Source organism: Rhinolophus sinicus, linkage group LG03 (assembly GCF_036562045.2).
Source record: "Rhinolophus sinicus isolate RSC01 linkage group LG03, ASM3656204v1, whole genome shotgun sequence".
NCBI classification, from domain to species: Eukaryota; Metazoa; Chordata; class Mammalia; order Chiroptera; family Rhinolophidae; genus Rhinolophus; species Rhinolophus sinicus.
In genome coordinates this window covers 103,151,651-103,169,229 of record NC_133753.1, presented here as the reverse complement: position 1 = coordinate 103,169,229, position 17,579 = coordinate 103,151,651, and the positions used below count along the sequence as shown (strand labels likewise).

The following is a 17,579-nucleotide window of genomic DNA, read 5'->3' as shown; positions in this document are numbered from 1 at the left end:
GATGATAAGGAGAGAGTCTGATGGTGGCTCCAAGACTGTGACGGACAGGCTCATGAGCTGCCCAGCCTGAACGCCCGCTTGATGGGTGCTGACCAAGGGCTGCTGCCAATCTTCCACAGCGCACTCCATAGTCCTAGGAACCCTCCAGACACTTCCCCTCTTAAGTTGCCTCTGAAGTTCTGCCATAGGTAAAAGCGACATGTCGGCCCCTCAGGTTGTGAATTCAGATCCCCTCACTAGGAGGGGCTGTGTCCTGGAGGCACAGGAGATTTGGAGGCCAGAGCTCGACACAAGTGGGGGCCTATGGGCCAGGGAGTCCCCTACTACCAATAACAAGACCCACAGGCCTTGTCAAGGGGCTTCTCCATTTGGCAGGAGAACACTCTGACTTCCCCCCACCCCGCAGATGCCTGGGCTGGGGTAAAGACTCCACCTCTTAGCTGCTTCCTAGCCCCCCTTTCTTCTGACCCATGTCTGCTAGGATGATCTCAGATGGTCCTTGGAAGAGGCTGGGATGTGTAATAGTGGGAAATGTACAGAGGGCTCAGAACAGAGCAGCCACTCCTAAGCACTTACTCACACAGTCATTTAGCCTCCAATCGGCACTGGGAGGCACGGACAATCAGTAGCCCCATTGTACACATGAGGAAAGTGAGGCACAAGGCAGTCAAGTAATTTGCCCAAGGACACACAGCCGGGAAGTGGCAGGGGCAGGATTCAAACCCAGGCCGTCAGTGCTCATGTGCTTAACTACTTAATGAGGTCAAGGAAAAGGACCCGTGTTTATTGAGCATCTACCACATGTTAGGTGTGTTATGTCCACTTCCTCAGTTTATGTTGAAAAAAACCTGGAAGAACATCACTGTCACATTTTTATAGACAAGGAATCTGATGCTCAGAAGAGAAGCTGCTTTTCAAGATTATCAAGCTGCAAGTGGATTCAAGCCCAGTCTGCCTGATGCCAAAGCCTCTTCCTCCAGGAAGCCTTACAGGCTTGCTGCTCACCTGGGAACACATTTCATGTGTCCTGGACTCATCACAGGAGTGACCACCCCCTATGACAGGCACTGGCTTCTGGGGGCAGGAGGGGACTGTGCATGTTGTTTCATGAAGTCCTCAGCAAAGCCCAGTGAAGGGCTGGGTCTGTAGCAGGCATTCAGCACATACTCGTGAGGAATTAAATGCACTATAGTTTGAATCAGGGAGATCAAATACCACGGTCAGGCATGTAAGGGGACACTGGGGTGCCCCTGTTGCTTTTCTTCTCCCTTATCCCCCTACAAGAGTCAAGTGAAGGAAAGCAACTTGAGCAGCAGCGAGAGAGATTTAAGCCAGACACTAGTAGGCACTGACAGAGAGGCGACTGATCCCAGTTCACCTACACAATCATTTATCCAGTGCCCGTTGTGACCAGGACCCGTCAGGCAAGGGTTGTAAAGGTACAAGAGGGCTCAGATGCGCTCCAGCTGCCGTAGGAGGTGAGCAGCGCGCTAATGGTGGAAGAAACTACTTGTTACCAGAGGGCAAAATTCGTTACCAGGGGAGGGCTTTCAGATGCAGAGAAAAGCAAGAGGGCCTTGAGAAACAGACAGGTGGGCAGACAGGTGCAAGCTGGTCCAGGTGGAGGGAAGGGCTTCAGCAAACGCCCGGAAGGTGAAGAGGCAGGAGTTCCCAGGAATGGGAGGCGGAGGGACACAGAGGCTGGCATGGTGGCTGCCAACAGGCCAGAGAGCGTGCGCTGTACCCCGAGGGCCGGGGGCAGTGACGGGTTCTGAGTGGAGACCCACATGGTAAGAGCTGACTTTTAGAATCATCTCCTGGGAGGCATCGAGAGGTCCAGACCATTTGTCTCAGCGTCTTGTCCTCTCCCTGCCTCTACCGTGGGATCCCAGGGTCCACCTGGGCCCTCTTCTCGTCTCGCCGCTCTCCTCCCACGATCCCTTCCTGGTCCACGCTGACAACCCTCAGATTTTTATCTCTAACATCTGACATCTCAACTTGGCCTCTGAGAATTCCACGTCCTGAGCTTCTCTGAGTTAACGTATCCAAAATGAGCTCACTCAGAAACATGGCGGTGACCCTTGCCTTCCTGCTCCCACATTCCATCCACCAGCCAACCACACCACAGCTCAGGATCTACCCCAAATCCAGCCTCTTCTCTCCCTCCACCTGCCACGCTGGCCTGTCCCCCTGCCCCAGCCTCCTTGCGAGTCTCCCCACTCCCCACAGTCCAATGTCCCCCATCAGACCCTGGCTCTGGCCTCTAGCAACCCTGCAGAGGTCCTTCCCATGGCTCTAGAATGATCTCCACTCTCAAAGTTGATCCCCAACCTCTGTTCCTTCTACCCCTGGGCATCTAGGCTGCTCACTGAGGCCAACCCTTCCACCCAGACCCTGCCCAGCTCAGTGTGGGCTGCCCCTTCTCAAACTCCCAACTCACCCTAAATAGGTGAGTCCTCCACCTGGACCCCCCATCCATTTCTCTCTCTCCCATTACCCTGTTTATTTCCTGAGCTCTAAGAAGTCAGAAGGCATGAGTCCGAATTTGGACAAGTATTCATTTGTTCATTCATTCATTCATTCCACAGATACTAGGTATCACCTACACACCTGGGACTGTTCTGGGTACTAGGGAATCAGCAATGAGCCAAACACAGCCCTGCCTGCAGTCCCTGCTTACTTTACAGTCTACTGGCAACAAGCGAGTGAGCAAGGCACACGAGTACAGGAACACACTGAGAGCTGCACCCTCAGGGAGCTTCTGGAACAGATGCCTGGGAAGGGACTGGTACAGCGCTGCCTGGAGGCAGGGGACTGGCTGGCATGGCCTCTGGCCACCCCCCCATCTCTAACCATTCAGGAGGGAGCATCCAGGAAGTCTGGGCATTGCCTGGAGCTGCTGGTGCCAGCTTGGTGGTGAGTCCAGGCAACTCCCCTGCCAGCTATAAGGGCCAACACCCTCCCCAGGGAGGAGGAGGTTGCACAGCTGTTAGGTTAAGGAGCCTGAATTCTCTGCCAGATCCACCCAACTCTCGCTGTTAAGTCACAGAACCCCTTCATTCCAACCCTGCCCCATTATCGCCTCCCCAGGGCCCTGCCGCATGCCTGCTGTTGCCCCTGCCTAGCCCTCCCTCGCACCCCAACACTCTGAGCCCAGGCCCAGCCCAGAGCACAGGCCATTCCCCTGCACCTCACCCCGCACCTCTTAATGATGAAGTGGATGCTGTGCCGCTCCTCCAGGATCCGCTTCAGCTTGGGGACCCCATAGGTGCAGGGGCGCTTGAAGGGGATCTTGTCTGGGATGCCCACGATCTCCACTGCCTCTGGGTCACAGGCGATCTTCCTGTAGGGGACGGGGACCATGTGGTCCAGGCCCAAGGCTTCCGCTGGAAGGCAATGGTATGGCTGAGTGCCAGACAGAGGCGGCAGGACACACAAGGGGCCCCAGGGACACGGTCTTCAGCACCTCCCACCTCCCTGGCACCACTCTGGCCATGCTGAAATGTCAAGTCATCTCACTTCTGTCAAAAATGCCTACAGGCTCCCACATAGCTCAGCGATGGCCAAAGACCTGCCTGGGCCTATGAGGCTCTATGTGACCAGTACCCTATCACCTCTGGCCTTATCTCCCTCCTTTCACCCCTCTGCTTACTCACCCTGTCTCTCCAGCCTCCTTGTTGCTTCCCTCACACACCAGGCACAAACCCCAGGGCCTTTGCACTCGCGCTTCTGTCAGATAATCATATGCTTCCCTCCCTTCTCTATTCAAATGTTTACTCAAATGACACCTCATCAGCATAAAACAGCCGCCTCCATCCCTCCCTAACCCACCCTGCTTTGTTTTTCATCCCTAGTTTATCATGACCTGACATTACAAACATGCTCATCTATACGCTGGTTCACTGTCTGGAACCTAAGGTCCACTGGAATAGGGGCATTCGTTCTAGCTCCATGCCTGGGATCTAATAGGACCAGCACATAGTATTAATAGCTGCTCCCTGCATATTTGGTGAGTGGATGAATGGCCGCAGGAAGCTCTCAGGCTCAAGGCGGCTCTTGGCAGGACGCCTCTGCTGCACAGGTGTGCCCTTTCCTCCAAGGAGGGGCCTGGCACCCCTCTCACTCTTCAGTGACATAAATGAGACCCGGCCAGAAGCTGACAGCTTTGCCGACAGCAGTGTAGACAGAATCTGGGCTCATGACTGGTTACTTGTTCTTTTCCTCCAGACCATTAGGTTTGGTCTTATAAATGTTGGTTGTGCACTTACACCCCAGCTCCGTGTGTTCATTCACTCACTCACCAAACACTTCTTGAGCACCCGCTGAGTGCTTGATGGTACTTTCACACTTCCCTGTTCTCCCCAAGGACTGGGAGGTCTCAGGAGACCAGCTGTGCCTCGTCATTCTGATTTTCCCAAGGGTCCCACATCTCCTCACTGTTCCCCAGGACCCTCCCCATCCTGGCCTTGTCTGTGTCCCCACCAGGCTTTGCTTGTGTCCTGAAGTGCCAGCTGGACCCCCCTACAGCCATTCCCTGAGCAGGGCAGGGCAGAGTAGTCTGGGGCCCTCTCCGGGGCTCTGTCAACATTGTTTTTCTGTTGATACAGCTCAGGTCTGCGTTGGTGGCTTTGGCAGTCGAATTTCACTGTGAAGTCACACTTAGCTCACTGTCAAATTAAACCCTGGAAATCTCAGCAGCTGTCAAACCATTTCTTCTCCCCCCACCCCCCAACATCATCAGCCACACCCCAAGCCAGCCCCAGCACTCGAGTGATGGGTTCTTCGAGTCTACATGAATTCATCAGCACTCAGGTTCATCGGATGTTCTGGGCCTGTCTTTTCAGCAGCAATGAGATCCAGCGGATGGAGGCACGACCCTGTCCAGCCTCCAGCCACGACCCGCTGGGACGCAGAGAAGGAAGCCACCATGCACAGTGCTAATCCCGTCTCAACTTCTTCCCAGGTTACAATGTCCGTGAGGCTTCCTGAAGGCTGGGAACCCCCATTTCTTCTGGTTTTCTTCCCCCTCTGCATCCCCAGCCCCATCGCTGGCCTACCTCATCCAGGGCTGGTAGCTGAAAGGACAGAATCAGGAGCAGGAGCTGCCCATTCAGGGTCTGTGGGAGGCCTCCGCTTGCCAAATGTCCCCACCCATGGGATCCCCCAATATTCCTGGGGAACCTCCTTCTCCCCAGGACAGCTGACAGGAAAGCTCAGAGGGAGCTCCGGCCTGAGGAGGGGCAAGGCCTGGACCACTCCAAGCCCAGTACTTCTTGGATTTGGCAGTGGGTGGGGGCCAGGTGCTCAAGTCTGGAAAAGGCTCCACATTCTGGAAACATCCAGAGCTCACAACAGGCCTGAAGACTGGTGGCTGCCTGCCAGCTCTGCTGGGGCAGAGCCCTCCCCTAAGGGCAGACAGAGCCAGCCCTCCCCAGCTGCCGCCCATCTCGCTCACACCTGCCGGGGCCAGGAGGACTCAGGTGCACACAGCCCTCCAGTACCAGCAGTACTGGGCAGAGGGGCGGAGCAGGGGGGCCAGGTGGCCACATCAAAGGCACACAGGCTATCAGACTCCTCACTAAGGCCTCCAGGGCCTCGCTCAGCCGCACCCCAACCTGGAACTGCCAAACCCACCGCCCAGGTCTCCCCAGCCCCAGCGTGGATCAAAGGGCAGCTCCTCCATGAAGCCGCCCCTGACTCCCCAAACCGGTTGAGACCTCACCGTCTCACCTGTGTTCTCTTTCTGAGGCCCCTACCATGTACACTGCCACGTCCTAGATCATGCGGCTATATACCACCTCCTGCGACCACTGCACGTGGCTGCAGGCTGCTGCTGCTACTTCAGACACATTTTCAGGCAACTGCTGAAGAACCTTGAGACGAGAATTGGCCTGAGTGCCTGGCACAAGGTGGGGGGCTCAAAATGCATGACTGGTAAGTGAGCAAACCAGTAAATGTACGAGTAGAAAAAAGAGAGGAGGAAAGCAAGACTGATGTGTGATATAATAAGTAAATATATGTGATCTTCAACTTGGGTTCTTGGCACTAGGGCTCCTAAAACCTTTGTTATTCCACCCCCCCCCACCCCATGATAGGGGCGAGAATCATACCTGAGTACATGTTAATTAGGTGACTCTCGGTGGGCCCACGGTTAGCTTCAGGATGTGGGCCGCTCACCAAAGGAACCAACAGTGTAACTAGAGGGCTGGCACTTTCAGCTGCCTCCCAGCCCACCTCCTGGGAGGGGAGGTGCTGGAGACTGAGCTAATCACTGAAGGCCAATGACCAAGCCAATGATTAATCAATCGTGCCTACTTAATGGAACTTCTATAAAAACTCTAAATGAAAGGGTTCGCAGGGGTTGGTGAATCTGTGTGCCAGGAGACTGGCACACCCCAAAGTCCATGGGGATAGAAGCTCCCACACGGAAGACCCTTCCAGACCTTGCCTTATGTACCTCTTCATCTGACTATTCATTTGCATCCTTTGTAATAGGCAGGTAAACATAAGTAAAGTGTCTCCCTGAATTCTGTCAGCTGTTACAGCAAATTATCGAACCAGAAGAGGGGGTCGTGGGAACCATGGATGTGTAGCCAAGTCACACAGAAGTGTGGGTACCCTGCGAACCCACTATTTGTGACTGGTGCCTGCAGTGGGGGCAGTCTTGTGGGACTGAACCTTTAACCTACAGGGTCTGTGTAACTCTGGGTAGTTAGTGTCAGAATGGAATTGAATTGTGGGACACCCAGTTGCTTGGGAAAACCCACACTTCTGGTGTCAGAAGTGTTACGAGTAGAGAAAGAGTTTTCCTTTAGTAAGGTAGGAGGGGAGGGAAGAAGAAGAAACGAGATGAGAGAAAGGGAAGTAGAGAGGAGGAGGAGAGGAGGGCAGTAAAGCCCCACCCCGTCAGGTGCAGTCACGGCGAGAAGGCCAAGGTTAGGGAGGGAGACCATCCAACTCCAGGTCGCCAGGCAGGTAGCCGTGGACTCCCAGTGCAGTGCTCATCCCCCCACCCCCAACACACAGGGAGCTCCAGAGACCCTGACTCTCCTCTGTCAGAGGAGAAAGCTCTGGGGTGTGCCCCCCGTCCCCTCCCCGGCCCCATCCTGCAGACTTCCCCACAGTGGGGCTGCACAATTCAGGTGGAATTGAATGACATCTCACCTGTGTGGTCATCTCCCCAGTGACTGAGAGCCACCCACTCCGGCCAGGACCACACTGTGTCTGACCCTGAGTGGGGCTTACAGATGGAGCTTCATAAAGGTGAGCAAGCCAGTGACAGCGAGTGAGGACTGCCAAGGAGACGAGGAGAACAGGTATGGTGGGGGCGCCCAGAGACCTCGTCTCCCAGCCAACTAGTGGCTGAGCTTTCTACTGGGCACGAAGCTTGGCCACACAGATGGCACACCTGCCCAGTTACCACCTGTGTTTGCTGCCCAGAGTGTGGCGGGCTGACGTGTGCTGTGAGCCTGGCTCTGTCCTGGCCCTCATAGGGATAAGGCACATCAAGTGTGTGACGTGTAAGAGACGAAACCCTCAGGGCTTTGGGGGCCCAGGCTGAGTCTCGAAGAACAAGCAGGAGTTTGCCCCCAAATGATGCAAAGGCCATGCCAGGTAGGAAACGGCGTGGTGCGTGGGGAACCTGCAAGCGTGTGAGGTCAACAGCCATTTTCCACCTGACAGCCTACCCCTGACCTGCCTGCCTCCCACAGGTGAGTGAAGGTCTGGGGCTCTGCCATCAGCCCCTCCCCTTGGAGAATCTGGAGCAGAAATATTGACACAAGCACCTCCCACCTAGAGAGGGGATGACATTAGTGTTGACTGCACGCGGGTGCCAGCATACGGCTCCTGCTGTCACGTTAGAGAACACAAGTGACGGCCATGTAATGAGATGCTCGGCACGCTGCTGGGCCACACAGTGGGCCATGCCGCCCACTCACCATATCTGCTGTTAAACAGGATCTGCACACACTCCCGGAGCGTGTTGATGTCCTCGGTTTCCTTTATGAAGGCGTCCCACTTCTCTATCAAAACACAGGAGGTACAAGTGAGGGCCCGTTGGAGACGGGGCCTCATGGCCTGGCTACCTCGTGAGGAGCCCCCCGTCCCCCACTGCCCTGTGGACACTCCCAGCTGGGGTCGTGCCCCAGAGACAGCCACACTCTTCCCACAGCCCCGGGCCCTGGGCCTTCCTCTCCAGAGCCCCAGAGATGAGCCCCAGTCCTTCCACCCATTCCCACCTCGGACCCTGACACCCCAGCCTCCTCCAGAAAGGGGCCCTACACAAATCCAGGGTACTCTGATGGTCTCCCCACCTGCTCTCCCCCACAGGCAGTGGGTATCATGCAGGCTCAGCCTGTCCATCCTGGGCCCGTCCTGCCCCAGACAAGCAGGAGGTGGGGAGAACGTTCCCTCTGAGTAAGGAGAGGCTGAACCCTGACCTCAAAGACCAAACCCTCGTGCCTCATACATCTGGGGTCTCACCAGCCTCAGCCTTGTCAGCTTCCCCCAAACTCCCAGCCCTGATGGCCTCTTCCATAAAACCAAAGCCTCTGCCTCAATTTAATATGAATAACAAGGGTGATCGTTTGGTTCATTATAACTATAAAAGTAACATCTTTAATTTATTAAGAGCTTATCTGTGCTAAGTACTTCATACATATAATATCCTACTGAATCCCTCAGGACAACCTTTAAACATAGATATTATTCCTATTTTTCAGAAGGGAAAACTGAGGCTCAGAGGGACCGAGTGTCTTGCCTGAGATTACCCAGCTAGTAGGGGCGAAATTCTATTCCAGCTGGTACCCTTGCCCACCACGGCCTCCCATGACACCGTTCCATCTGGATGGATATCCAGGTCTTCTCTCTGCCAGGGATGGACCTTGTTTGGGGCAGTGAGGTCTCCATTTTGATCCCAGGGAACCAGGTTTTTCCGAAAGAGCCTCTCACTGAAGGTGAGGTGGAGACCACAAGGCAAAACTGCTGGAAAATCTTACTGCATCTCTTTTTGGTATAAATGAATCCCAAATTTTCCTGCTCTCAGTACTCTATGAAGTACTTTCAAAATCTGTCCACATGTTTTTGATACTCCTTCCTTCAAGGTGGAGTTTAATTCCCCTCTCTCCCTTTGTGGACTGGATCAAGCTTCTGGCTTCTAATGGGTAAAACATGGCAGAAGTGACAGTGATTTCTGAGGCTGGGTCATAAAAGACATGTGGTTTCCTCCTTATTCTCTCTCGGATCACTAACTTCAGGAAACCAGCCGCCACATTGTGAGGACAGCAAGCAGCCCTACAAAGGCCCACATCGGAAGGAATAGGCCTCTTGCCAACAGCCACACCGGTGATCCTGGAAGTGTCTCCTCCAGCCCCAGTCAGGCCTTCAGATGATCTCAGCCCCAGCCAACTTCTTGACAACAGTCTCATGAGAGGCCCTGAGCCAGAACCGCCCAGCTGAGCTGCTCCTGAATTCCTGACCCACAGAAACTACAAGGTAAAATGCTTGTTGTTTTAAGCTAAGTTTTCAGGCAATTTGTTATGTAGCAACATGTAACTATTACACTCTGGTTTTACTCACAAGTCCTTTGTGCAGAGCTGTCCTTTCTCTCACAAAGAGCTGGTGGACACATTTCCATTTCAGTAAGCACCGCCCCCAGCCCTGGATCCCCACTCTGGTCAGGGTGCTGCCATGGGCACTGTCCTACCTGACTTGTCATGGACAATGGAGAAGAGAATGCGCTTAGAGGCATGGACGTTCTGAATGAGAGGCCCACCGGATCCAGTGGGCTTCTGTCCTGGACAAGGGAGAGAAAAGGTATAGGTTCGAGGGGGGCCCCAAAGGGATCCCCTGACCCAGCCTGAGTGCACAGGCACTAGCTCTGGGGTAACAGTCTCACCAACCAGGAGCACCCCAGAACTGAGCCCTGTGATCATGAACTCTAGGCAAGTTCCCTGACCAGAGGCCTGGCACATTCTTCAGCAGAGTCTGCTTTCCAAACGGCAGGTCAGGGAGGGCAGGGTGTCGGAGGCCACCTTTGACAGGGGGAAACACTTTTTCAGGCCTATTACATCCCATCCCCCTGCTCAACCCACACATTTGTATTTGTGTATGGTGTCCTTTTCCCCCTTCTCACAGTAACAATAGCAGTAAATTTAACTTATAAGCACCTACCATGTGCCAAGCATTGGGTGTGTTTTAATACAGCAGTTCTCAAACTTGCGCATACACGGAAGCACATGATGGACTTGTCAGTACTCAGACGGCTGGGCCCCACCCCCAAAGCGCCAGATTCAGCAGGGCTGTGGCGGGGCCTGAGAACTAACACGCTCTGTCATTTCTAACACTCTGTCATTTAATCATAATGACCCTGCAAGGCAGGTACTACGGACATCTCCATTTTACACATGAGGAAACTGAGGCTCAGAGAGGTAGAGATTTGTCCCAGGGCACACAGCCACTAAGCAGAGAAGTCAGGATATGATTACAGGTCTTTCTCCTACCCAGCTGTTCCTTCTCTGATGCTTCCAGACCCCTAATCCAATGGGTAGGTAATCGGTGCTCATTAAATGCATGTGACTGCCTAGCATGTTTACTCTCCATAGACTCCTCCGGGAGTCCTCTCGGGGGTCTCTGGGTCCCAGGCCAAGGACAGTGTTGGCTCAGCGAAGGCCTGGGGTCTCACTGGGTCTACCTTAGGGCACATCTGTCCTGCGCAGCCTCTTGCCTCAACGTTCCTCCTTCAGCCTGGGGAAGGCCTCACCACCCTGACGTGCCCTGGAAGGGGCCCTGCCTAAGTGACCTCAGCCCCAACCGGACTTGGGGGGCCCCAGCAGCTTACCACAGCAGTCAGGGAAGTCTTGGGCAGCAGGCGTCTTGGGCTCAGGCCCGGGCCGGCCGAGGCCCAGGTCGCTGGGGACAAGTGGGCAGGCCGGGGCCTCCTGCTTGAGCTCTCTCACGGCGTGGCTGGGGAGTGTGGCACTGTACAGGAAGCTGGCCACAGAGGACGAGGTGGCAGTAGGGGGCAGGTCCTGGGGCGGCCCCTTGGTGGCCTGGCCATGCAGGCTACAGTCCCGAGAGCCCTTGGCTGTCAGGGAGACACCATTCAGCTCTACGAGGGCCTTCGAGTCCCGCCCGCCATCCTCGAGTGGCCTGGGTGAAGGAGAGGACACATGATGGCTTCGTACCCCTGTCCTGCCGGCTGTCTTCTTACTGCCCAGCCCCTCAGCCCGCCCTCTGCAGAACACAACAGACTGTGAGGTACATAGGACAGGAACCAGTCCCATTTCACAGGTGGGGGAGCAGGTCTGGGGCAGGGCTTGAGCGTCCAGGGCCACACAGCTGGGTCCCGGAGGATCCCAGCCCTGCCCCTCAGCCTGTGCCCCAGTCTATCAGCTGTGTTCTTCCAGCTGCAGCTGATCGTCTCCCATCTCCCATTGCCTCCCTCTTCTTTCGGGATTGTGTGCTGACGGTGGGGCCTGAGCTGCTGGCCCTCAGGCTGGCTTCCCTCCTCCACACTTTTGCACGGGCAGTTCCTGACATCTGGAGTGCTACTGGGGCTATTTGTTCCCCAACCAAGTGTTGTCCAGCCTCTTTGCAACAAAGAGGTCCCCTGGGAGGACTTCCGTGACCAAACACATGGCTCAGATCATGCCCCATGAGCTCACCTCCACCATCAGATTGGGAGCTTTTACAACCGGGGTCCCCTTTGGGGTCTGAAGTTTCCTCCCCTCTGGCTGGGTTAAGTGACCACAGGTGGCTGAGCCAGCATGGAAGCAGGCCACCCTCCTAACCTCTCCTGGCCCGGCCCTCATGGTACAGCCACCAGGCCCTGGCCCACTCTCAGTGAGCTGACTCACTCACCTCTTGAGCTTGAAGCGGATACGGTGGCTGTGCTCCAGTATAGCCATGAGGGCCTTGGGGTCATACTCAGCCGGCCTCCGGAAGGCCAGGCCCTCGGGCAGCCCCTGAACGGCCAGCAGCCCTGGCTCCCTGAGCAGTCTCTCATAGGGCAGTGGCACCACGCTGGCCCTTCCCAGGGCCTCGCCTGTTGGGGAGGGGGTTGAAGAGAGGGCCTAGTATGAGAAGGCAGCCAGGATGGGGAGGGGGCCAGGCATGCCCTATGTTGAATGACTCCCCCTGGTGCTGGTTTTCCAGAAACTGGACCCCATCGGCTACTTAACTGCAAACTTCACACAGAATAACCCCCACAGGCTGGGAGTGGGGTGGGCAGGATCTGAGGACAAGGCCCCATTGTCTGAGGGCTGGGGCTTCTCCATTGAGGGTTTCCCGTGCCTTTCTCTTCTCCACTCCAGGCATCTGGGTAGAGGGGAAAGTAGGCCCGGGGCTGTGGGCAGACGGTGAGGAGGAGAGAGGGGTGAGAGAGAGAAAAGAGGGCAGGAGAAAGACTGAAAAGAAAAAGCCATAGGGAGGAAGAAAGAAGACTGAGAGAGAGGCAGAGAAAGTAAGGAAGACAGCAAGTAGAGAGGAAACAAGAAGAAGGGATTCAGAAAAAGAGCGAGGAGAGACAGACTGAGAAGATGGTACAAATGAGGGACGGGGAGAGTAGAGAGGAGACTGGCTGAGGACGGAGGAAGTGGGATGGCCAAGGGGCCAGGGGTCAGGAACATCTGTTGTTTCCCCTACTACAGCCCCCACCCAGAGGCAGAAAGATGCCCGTCACCTCCTTGCCACCTTATTCTGTCTGAGGTGGGGAAGGGGGGGCCAGGGCAGAGTGGGCAGGGGTGCAGGGGGCTGCACAAACCCTACAGCTGGCTAAAGTGTCTGCAGTGGCCCAGACAATCATGCATGAAAAGTCCTCCCACCCAGGACTTCTGGGCGCCCTAGACCCCTTGGCTTCCTTCTCCTGACATCTAAACAACAGCAGGAGTTTCCTCACAGACCTTTGCTGCATAGAACCAAAGGCTGAACAGGGAAAGGAATAAAGCAGGTCAGAGATAAATGAGGTGGGACCCTTAGGGACATGCCCAAGGTCACCTAGGGCATAAGAAGGTCACCACTGGGCCCTGAGACTCTGCAGCCTGAAACTTCCCAAGAAAAGCCAGGCCTGGACTTGGCTGACAGTCAGCCTTCACTGCATCATTCAACAAACACCCTCTGAGCACCTGCTGTTGCTGGGCCCTGAACTGCAGGCCGGGGATGGCAGAAAAGGGCAGCCACAGTCCCTGGCAGTTGAGAACAACTGGGCTAGTGAGGGGACAGGGCATAGTGGGTGCCCAGAGGAGACCCTAACCCGGTGTGCGGGGTGCTTCCTGGAGCTGAGCCTTAGAGAGTAATAGCGTCTAACACACAGAGGAGAAAGCAGTCCCAAGAGGCACAGAAGCACAAAGGCGAGGTATGAAATGAAGCCAGCGTGTGCTGGAGAACAGGAAGCAGTTCTGTGAGGTGGGTCTGCACGGCTGGGGAGGTGGGAGGGAGGGAGCTACGGTGGGCGCTTACGCTCACGCCACGCTGAGGATGATGGGGATTCCTTGAAGACAGTGGAGGGAAGAGCATGATCAGACTTGTGCTTCGGAAAGACGCCCTTGGTCACAGGGTGGGTGGGCAGCAGGGAGCCAGCCTGGAGGTGCCAAGGCCAAAGCAGGCCTGGGGCCATTTCCAGGTGAGAGGTGGCAGTGACCAATGACAGGGCAGAGGCAGAGGGGACGGTGGTTCAGGAAACAGTGCTGAGTCAGAAGATCCATGCCTGGGGGTGCAGAAGGGCGGGGAGCAATGCCCTCACTCCTTGAGGTTTTGCCCAGGGTGCATAGTGTGGCAGGAGGGGGCCTCCTCAGCTGAGCAGAGATTGGGGCTCCCACCCGCCTAGGGGCCCCAAATGGAATGAGGAAGGATCTTACTATAAAGAACATCAAACACCTCCTCTACCATCTTCTGCAGAAGATACACATCCGAGCCATGCTCCAGGGTAGACCGCGGGGCGTTGCGGCCGCCAACCTCGCCCCGAGGCAGCTTCTTGGGGTGCTCTGCCTCCGGCTCCTTCCACGGGGGCCCTCCTGTGGGACACAGAGCACGGGGGCCGTGGTGAGCATCATTTCACCACCTGTCCAGTAAGCTGGGATGTCCCTGCCCTGTGCTGAGCCCAGAAGGTGGGCACCCAACACAAACTACAAATGAATGAATGAATAATTAATGAGTGAGCAAGCCCTGCCTCAACCTCAACCACCCTACCCAGGTCCAGGGCTGGTCATAGGGCCTGGGTCTCATCCCTGGTCACCTCTAACTTGCTGTGTGACCTTGGGCAAGTCCCTTCCCTCTCTGGGCCTTAGTCTGTGAGCTCTCATGGGAAACCAGCTGGCCTGGCTCAGAACAGGTTCAACGAACGTCCATTCTATCTGCCCCTTTCTGTGCACTAAAACTAACACTCTGTCTTAACCAATCAAAGCCCCAGTTTTCTGCTCTGCCAAATGGTGATACAAAGGGGAACCTACCAGGAGGCCAAGAGGCTGTAAAGAGGCAGGTTCCTGCTAGGCTAGGCCAGGGTGAAGGCTTAGGAGTGTAAGTAAATCCTTGGGTGGGGAAGATGCTAAAAACAGTATTGAAAAGGGGACGAGAGGAGGACCTAGAGGCCCCCTCCCAGCTTGGAGCCTGTTCTCCTCCAGGGATCTTTGAAGCTTGAAATAAAGCAGCCGAGTTCCTGGCGCTATAAATAGTGGCTCTGCCTGGCTCCGGGAAGCCAGGTGCACCTTCCTCAGGCCCCAGCCTGGCTCCCAGCCTGGCCAACTGGGGGCCAAAGGACCCCGCCACTGCCCACCCTGCCCTGGCCTAGCCCCCACCGCACCTTGCAGAGGGTACGGGCTCTTAGGGCTGAGTGGGACCAGGGAATGGCCAAGGAAGCAGCTGGACCCCAGTAATGATATGTCCAATGCTGGGGGACAGCCTTCCCTGAAATGGCTAATCCTAGGGTCCAGGCCCGGGGTGTAATGAAAATGCTAATAATGGTAAGACAGCAGCTGATGTTTACTGAGTGTGAACTAAGTGCCAGGCAGTGTTCCAAGTGCTTGCCGTGTATTAATTCATTTAATCCTCAGACTGACCCATGACAAGGTAGCACTGTCCTCCCCTTTCACAGATGAGGAAGTTGAGGCCCAGTATGTAGCAGGGGGCAGAGCCAGGATGTGGCCCCAGGCATGTGACTCAAGGGCCTGCTCTGAGTCCCAAATTGTGGCTCAAAGGTCTGCTTGGATGCTGGCCTTCAGTGCTGGGGCCAGGCCCTAACCCTGTAGTACCTAGTCCGCCAGAAAGGTGAAGCTGACCTCCCCCAGGAGTTTGCTGCCAACCGGGACTCCAGGCGCAGATAGAAATCTAGGGCACGTGGGGGGCTGGCGTGGTGTGGGGAGCAAGCACAGCATAGGTGCAAGGGGTAGATGGGCCCAAATGGGGCCTGGGGCGGGAGTCTGGGGAGGCATCTGCTAGGCAGAGGAGCGTGAGGGCCTTCCAGGTCCGGGAACAGCAGGACAAAGGCAGAGGTGAGAAGGGACACACAGGGCTGGTGAGCTAGCACTTGGGCACAGCGCAGCCAGGGTGAGTACAAGACACCAGAGGACAGAATGCAGAGGCACGGGCTGGGTTAGTGGGCCCTTAAGGCCCAGTGTTGAAGAGTTGGGGTCTTCAGAACGACCCCTCTGCCTCGGGGCTTCCGGCTCACAGCCCTGATTACTGATTTCTTCTAAGAGCAACCAGGACCCCTCCCGGGAGTGCCCTGCTGCATCTCCCAGATTTTGAAGGGGCACAGCAGAAAGAGCATGGGTTTCAGAACCAGAGGCCTGGCCTTGAATCCTGCCTCCATCTCTTGTCGGCTTTGTGTCCCTGGGGAAGTGGCTTATGTTCACTGCGCCTCAGTTTCTCCTTTGTAAACCAGTGGTAACTGTGCTAAGCCTGCTGGGAAAAGTAAACAGAACACCAGCACATGGCCCTGCTTGCAGCACTATCACACCAACCACTCACACTAATCAAGCACTTCCTACGTGCTGCTGGACGTGTCCTGAGTCACTCTGTCCCCATGAGCCACCAGGAGGAGGCTCCAAGATTATGTTACTGTAACAATGACAGTGCCTACCTCCTAAGACTGACGTCAGGATAAATGAGTTGGCATTGTGAAGGGTGTTGCACACAGCAGGCGCTCAGCAAGTACTATCTGGACAAGTGTGCTCGGTCCCTGTGTCAGGGCGCAACTGGGCCACAACACTGGGCATCAGTGCCCCCTTCTGTCAATGAGCAGATGGGGGTGGCTGGGTCTGGCTGGCCCTGACGTTCAGTCAGCCAGGCTCGATCGACCGAGAGGCTGCTGTATGATTCCAACTAAAACTGGGGTCACCCCGATAAGGCCACATCGGGAAGCTCGCACAACCCTCTCCTGTCCAGGGCATCCCCCGACACAGCCACGCTGGTGTTGCACTGGGGACCCAGTGCCCTGGGCCTCCAGAGCCCCGGGGTACTCACGGCAGAACCTGAGGAAGTCTGATTGCAGCTCCTTTCGCGCATTCAGGAACATTCTCCCCTTCTCGGTGCCCACCACGAAGGCACTCTCATCGTGCACGGCGACACAGGCCACTTCTGCATTCAGCTTGGAGAGCGCTGAGCACTGCGGGGGGAGCAGGGGGTGTGAGCCAGGGAAGGTGCCCCATCCCAGGACCCCTCCACGCCAGCTCTGGGGGCAGGATATGAGTTCCGGGGAGAGGTCTCTCCTCCAGCCTTCTCGGTCTTAGAATCGCAGTGGGAATGGATGAATGACCCTACCCGGTGAAGGCCCCAGGGCCGCGGGAGCCTGTCTTGTTCACGGCACCAGGCTAACTACAGGGTCACTGGAGCCTCTGAAACACCCTCCAGACCAGTGCTGTCTGACAGAACTTCCTGCCATGATGGAAATGTCCTATGACTGCACTGTCCAGTACTGTGGACACTGGCCACATGTGGCTATTGGGTACTTGAAATGAAGCTAGTGCGACTGAGCAACTGAATTGTTTATTTAATTATTTAATTTTAACTGGTTACAGTTTAAATGTCAATGGCCACCTGTGGCTAGTGGCTGTGGTGTTGGCCACCATTGCCCGCGTTGGCTAGACTTCCACTACCAGCAAACTAACACTGCTGCAGGACCCCGGGCTGAGCTCCTGGGGCTCCCCGCCTCAGGAAGGCTGCCCTGCACAGGGGCGGGCCTGCACCCAGCCGGCTTCCCCAGGGGTACCCACCACCTCTGGCCCAAACACCACCTAAACTGCCCTAGAGCCATCCACAACAGCAACAGCGTGGAAGGAGCCCCTTTGTCCTAGGGGAACTGAAGACTTTGCACCTGGAAATTCACTTTAAAAACTAGTCATGCCCCGGGGGCGACTGGTTAGCTCAGTTGGTTAGAGCGCGGTGCTTTTAACAAGGTTGCCGGTTTGATCCCGACATGGGCCACTGTGAGCTGCACCCTCCACAACTAGACTGAAACAACTATTTGACTTGGAGCGGATGGGTCCTGGAAAAACATACCTAAATAAATAAAAGTTAAAAAAAAAAAAAAAAGAGCACGACAGGTGTTTTAAGAAGAAAAGAAAAACTGATCATGCCGTGTGACT

At 55.7% G+C, this 17,579-nt stretch overlaps 1 protein-coding gene across 8 annotated transcripts in view; it reads right to left on the bottom strand.

Annotated features, from left to right (window-relative positions):
• Positions 1-17,579, bottom strand: part of GTF2IRD1 (GTF2I repeat domain containing 1) — a 104,056-nt gene that overhangs the window by 53,999 nt on the left and 32,478 nt on the right. For 6 of the 8 annotated variants that reach the window (XM_074328432.1, XM_074328434.1, XM_074328433.1 and 3 more), the window contains exons 3-9: positions 16,459-16,600; positions 13,857-14,012; positions 11,863-12,046; positions 10,841-11,151; positions 9,707-9,796; positions 7,941-8,024; positions 3,203-3,386 (exon numbers count right to left, since the gene is read on the bottom strand). In XM_074328432.1, coding sequence (XP_074184533.1) covers positions 3,203-3,386; positions 7,941-8,024; positions 9,707-9,796; positions 10,841-11,151; positions 11,863-12,046; positions 13,857-14,012; positions 16,459-16,600 — 1,151 coding nt within the window. The remainder of the gene's footprint in view (positions 1-3,202; positions 3,387-7,940; positions 8,025-9,706; positions 9,797-10,840; positions 11,152-11,862; positions 12,047-13,856; positions 14,013-16,458; positions 16,601-17,579) is intronic. The other 2 variants (XM_074328435.1, XM_074328437.1) reach the window with 2 other exon arrangements.